At 38.0% G+C, this 5,992-nt stretch overlaps 1 protein-coding gene across 1 annotated transcript in view; it reads left to right on the plus strand.

Annotated features, from left to right (window-relative positions):
- TCTEX1D1 (Tctex1 domain containing 1) overlaps window positions 1-4,252 on the plus strand; it is a 28,226-nt gene extending 23,974 nt beyond the window's left edge. Inside the window, exons 4-5 of the mRNA XM_010850277.1 lie at window positions 2,843-2,967; window positions 4,049-4,252. Of these exons, the coding sequence (XP_010848579.1) occupies window positions 2,843-2,967; window positions 4,049-4,252 (329 nt within the window). The remainder of the gene's footprint in view (window positions 1-2,842; window positions 2,968-4,048) is intronic.
- Window positions 4,253-5,992: the final 1,740 nt, after the last annotated feature.

Raw genomic sequence — 5,992 nt, forward strand, 5'->3', positions numbered from 1 at the left:
TATATAGTTCTTCTGTGTATTCTTGCCACCTCTTCTTAATAACTTCTGCTTCTGTTAGGTCCCTACCATTTCTGTCTTTTATTGAGCCCATCTTTGCATGAAATGTTCCCTTGGTATCTCTAATTTTCTTGAAGAGATCTCTAGTCTTTCCCATTCTATTTTTTCCCTCTATTTCTTTGCATTGATCACTGAGGAAGACTTTCTTATCTCTCCTTGCTATTCTTTGGAACTCTGCATTCAAATGAGTACATCTTTCCTTTTCTCCTTTGCTTTTTGCTTCCCGTCTTTTTTCACAGCTATTTGTAAGGCCTCCTCAGACAACCATTTTGCTGTTTTGCATTCTTTTTCTTGGGGATGGTCTTGATTCCTGTCTCCTGTACAATGTCACGAACTTCCATGCATAGTTCATCAGGCACTCTGTATATCAGATCTAGTCCCTTAAATCTATTTCTCACTTCCACTGTATAGTCATAAAGGATTTGTTTAGGTCATACCTGAATGATCTCGTGGTTTTCTCCACTTCAATTTCAGTCTGAATTTGGCAATAAGGAGTTCATGATCCGAGCCACAGTCAGCTTCTAGTCTTGTTTTTGCTGACTGTATAGAGCTTCTCCATCTTTGGCTGCAAAGAATATAATCAGTCTGATTTCGGTGTCGACCATCTGGTGATGTCCATGTGTTTTCCGTGTTTTACATGTGTTTACATGGTGATGTCCATGTTTTTTCACATGATGTCCATGTGAAAAAAGGTTTAGATCTTTGCATTAGTTGACTCTGAAAGTTTTGGGAGCTTGTTTTGGAAGTCAGTGAGTGAATGAAAGTCACTCAGTCATGTCCTACTCTTTGCGACCCCATGGACTGTAGTCCGCCAGGCTCCTCTGTCCATGGAATTCTCCAGGCAAGAATACTGGGATGGGTTGCCATGCCCTTCTCCAGGGGATCTTCCCAACCCAGGGATAGAACACAAGTCTTCCACATTGCAGGCAGATTCTTTACTGTCTGAGCCACCAGAGAAGCCCATTTTGGAAGTCAAATGCTGATTATTGACTCTGTTTGCATCTCAGCATCCAAGCCTGAGTAAGACAATGGATGATTCTGCTGTATAGGTCCAAGGTCACAAAGAAGTGAGAGAAGAAAAGTTGAAAGTTTTTTCGGAATTGAATCTGGTTAATGAGATTTTTTAAAAATCTAAGGTAAGTGCAGAAAGGGCATTGGTACAGCTGGACAGCAGGAGCTATTGGAGACTGGGACCAGGTGCAGCCAGGACTCCATCTTTCCAGCCCTAACTGTGTGTGGGCTCCCTCTCTCGCTGTGGCTTGGCTTCCTTCTCACTATGAGGAACAGTTCCTGGGAGTCACATGTCATAACTTTTGACTCCAAAAAGAGACTGACTGACTTTTTTTTACCTAGATCTAGTTTAGTATTAAAGTTCCAAGAAAGGATTCTAATTGGCCTAGCTTGGGGCAAGTCCACCCAGCGCCAATCAACCATGACCTGGACTTGGATCCTAAAGAACCACATGGTTAGAGTGGGAAGAGGACCAGTCCCTTCCATGTGGGAGATGCTGTTCCCAAAGGACAGGGAGGTGTACCAGGTGGACACAGGCACTGAAGGAACTTACTGTTTTCTGAAAGCACCAATGCTCCCTATGGGTGATACAGGTCAAACTTAGGTAAATGTGATATGAGCGCTTGGCAGGAGGGAATGAAAAGGAGAAGTACCTATCTAAAAGATATAATCTGTTTAATTAGGTCCAACCTGGTAGGAACATCTTTAAAATTTTTTAAACAGAAAGGGAGAAACCACCCTCACATTTAGCCTCATCTCACTATCATAAGCAAATGGAAATCTTCTAAAAGATCCACAGGACAATGACACAGTAGGCGTTTGGCCTAGGGGGGCTGGTGCTCCATCTCTGATCCCACAAAGCAAGAGCCATCAGGACCAACCCTTCACAGATTTATAACTGCTTGTCTCTCTCCTATAGATGGGGAGAGATTTCTGCCAACTAAATATTTGGGTTAATTCTCATACTCATTGTCTCCGATGTCTCATTTTACTTGTCTGGATTCATTTCCCAGGCTGATTTAAATTTAATTGAACAATTCCTGTATAAGCATCACAATAAAAATACTATAAATTGAGCCCCAGGAGGTTGACCTAACTGAATTCTAGGCGCGGGCTATCTCCTTGTGGTTAAGTTTAGCCACTGGGAAACTTCGGTGGGAAGTCAGAAGGGAGGAAGGAGTGTGAACCCCGCCTAAGGGCTCACCTTGTGCTCTTTGCATCCATCAGCAGAAGGACAAAGGCTGCTGTGGAGGGAGCCCTCTCCACATGGCTCTTCTGGGATCTCTCGTAAGAATTCCCTCCTCAGGTTGGGATGAAAATAACACCTTCTTTTTCACCAGCTGAGGGGGATAGAACATTCCTTCATGATTCCCTGAATCCTGCTCAGACCTCCCTAAGGAGTCTGTTTATTAAATCCTCTAGAAATTGTCCTAACTTTAATGCACGATATATTTCCCTAGTCCCTGACTGATACAGTCATTGAAAATAAACACTTAAAAGATACTGATGACTACTGAAAATAGAACTGGGTAGAATTCTTCATCCATATCAACTCAGCAAATAATGATCAAGCCTCTGTATACCAAGCACTGGGCACATAAACACGTTATTCAGTGACACTGGAAATCTAACTGGGACCACTTTTTTTCCTTCAATAGAGGCCACCCAGAAGATTAAATGTCTCCATGTTTTGATACTCTTTTGATTAAGCTATGGTGTGGGCAGATATGATTTGAAATTACTTCTTTGAAAGAAATTTCATCTGTATTTTCAGGTCCTACCAAACATTTTCCTGTGGTCATTGTCAATCATATTCTGAAAGATGTGTTAACTACCTACCTACAAGAAGAACAGTATGAACCAGAACTCTGTAGACAGATGACTAAAACAATTTCTGAGGTATACGTGTGATTTCCTAAAGTGTTAACTATGACTAGAATATTTGCTGAAAGCACAACCCGCCTATTTTAATGAAAGCAGTTAATTTGTAGTAGCAGTAAAACTGTTTATTTTTATCTTATGAAAATATTTATTAGGTCATATTCCATGTGTGTCTGTGTGTGTAAAAAGCCTTTGTCTAAAACAATTATTATGTGCATCACTTGCATGTATTCTGTTTTTAAAATGTATAAAACTGCCCCATTTATTTAAAAAATGTTATTATAAAAGATACAATATTTTAATGATCATTTTCTCTTCCCCAAAGAACCTTCTTTGAAGTGAAGTGAAAGTCGCTCAGTCGTGTCTGACTCTGCGACCCCATGGACTTGTCCGTGGAATTCTCCAGGCCAGAATACTGGAGTGGGTAGCCTTTCCCTTCTCCAGGAGATCTTCCCAATCCAGGGATAGAACCCAGGTCTCCCACATTACAGGTGGATTCTTTCCCAGCTGAGCCACAAGGGAAGCCCAAGAACACTGGAGTGGGTAGCCTATCCCTTCTCCAAAGCACCTTCTTTGCATGCCATCAAATAAAAACACTGGGGCCTTTAAAAACATTTTTATTTTTATCAACTAAAGTGCTGGCACTCCATCAAATTTTCTCTTTCTTTTTCATCATAATCTATCTAATAAGCATTCACAATTAGTCGTATTACAGGAGACTTCAGATGTATAGTCCCCTAATTAGACATGAACAAGATGGTATAATTGTAATGCCAGCATTCTTTGAAGGGAAGCCATTTCAACATAGATTTTCCAAGAACACAATAAATGCATTGAAAACTCTGCTCTCTGGATTATCATTTTTCCATGTGCCTTAGAAAAGGTACATTTCTTGCTGGGGCTATCATTTTGTCCCTAAATGTCCTGTCTTATGCCTGAAGGAAATTATAGCTACCTTTCTATAGCAATTACTGAAAGGATCCACAAGATATCACGCTATTTTCCTCAATTAAACCCACTATATTTATGAGAAAAATTAAGACTTTTAAATTTCAATGTGACTAAGTGAGGACCTTTTGTTTTACCTTTTAATTTCTAGGTAATTAAGGCCCAGGTCAAGGACTTGATGATCCCACGATATAAGCTAATTGTGATCGTTCACATTGGACAACTGACTGGCCAGAGCATACTGATTGGAAGCAGATGCCTTTGGGATCCTAAAAATGATGCCTTTGCATCTTTCATTTTCAGAAATTCTTCTCTCTTTGCTCTTGCAAATGTCTACACAGTTTACTTTGAATGATTGAAAACAAGAAATCTAGTTCATACTCTTTAAATCAAGATATAGGGTATCTATGTACACAAGTTTCATTGCCCAAACATTAGAGAAAGACACAACACTAATATTTCAAACAATTGGAAGTTTGAGGACTTTTTCATACTCTTGTAAGAATTAGGGGAGAGAATATGGCACAAGAAAGAATCTTGTTTATCCAAAGGAGAAATGAAGTCTTGGTTCTCCTGGATTGTTTTTTCATAGACATAGATTCTTATTACACATTACTTTGGGTACTAATTATTTTAATTATGCTTTCATTAGAGAGTTAGAATTCCCTCCATTGTTTTTTAATGAAAATCTTTTTTAAAAAAATATGGCTATACACCCTGACCAATAAATGACGGTAGACTATTCAATATGGTATACACAAATGATAAATGTTACTACGTTTCAGTGCTGCATATAAAAAAATACTGGTTTTCATTTTGCATTTAATAAACTGAGCAGCATTCATTAACTGCAATTTTTGTTATATGTACCTGACAGTTGAAACTGCTGAGGTAGAATTAATGATTTCATAACAATTATTGTAGTCCCACAGGACTGCAAGCTAAAACTAGACGCTCTTGTGGGTTGCCTGCACTTTACAAAATTGTGGGAGAACTGAATATTAGCTCTTCGATAATGGAAACAACAAATGAACAAAGGCTTTTTAGCACACTAAGGTGGATATTGTGATATTAAATATACATGATGCTTAATGGTAAGTTTGTCTGTAACACATAAATTCACGTATTGGAAAGAGACACTGCTTTTAAATATACACTGCCTGATACACCTTTCAATAGCTTTTCCTGGGCTAACAAACTTTTACACAAAATATATAGCTGGCAGCTTAACAAATAAAACATGTGTATTTACTATTTTGTTCCTATGAATTTAATACTAAAGTGACCCAGTGTGGTTTTGAATGGATGGCACTAAAATTTATAGGGCTGCACTAGCTTATTATTCTGTGGGTTAATGTAGCTTGTACCATGGATCATTTATTTTTATGGGGCTTTCAGCCCTTTGTATGCATGTAAAATTGTGAGTGGCGTTGTTCTTGGATGGTAAGTGGACCGCCTAGAGGACATTTGTTAAAGGTTAAAGACGAATTGTACACATATGGAGAAAATTAGCAACTCTATATTCCTAAGGAAAAAATGATGTGTAATTCATATCAAAACGAATTTAACAAATGGACAAGCAGTCAATGCTTTATAGTTATGTACTGATGTCTTATTTTCCCCTCAAGACAGTGCATATTTTTTAAGTATACTTTTAAAATCCCTTTTCTTCTCTTTGTTCTGGCGTTTAAAGTAGCATTTCAAAATGAACTCGTCAATCTTCATTGTTTTTTTCTGTTAGTGCCTTTTTTTCTGTTAGTGGGAATACATCTGTATAATAATTTATCACAACCAAAATTTGTCAATCTCCATAGCCAGTTTGGAATCTGGATTAGATCATTAAGTATAGTACATAAATGAATTTTCTATTTTCTTTGCCTATTTATGAACATCTCCCCTCTTAGAACAATAGCAGGGGAAATCATACAGCAATTTTGCATGAATAAATCATGTGAAGAAATTTTTTTTAGTATGTAGGAAGTCCACTATAAAAATTGCCTTATTTTTTAAAGTTATAAAATCTCAACCATGAAGTAATTTCTTACCATCTGTCCTAGGCTGTATTAGGATTCAAAACCTTACAACATGATGGCAG

Source organism: Bison bison, unplaced genomic scaffold (genome assembly GCF_000754665.1).
Source record: "Bison bison bison isolate TAMUID 2011002044 unplaced genomic scaffold, Bison_UMD1.0 scf7180017864290, whole genome shotgun sequence".
Classification (NCBI taxonomy): Eukaryota; Metazoa; Chordata; class Mammalia; order Artiodactyla; family Bovidae; genus Bison; species Bison bison.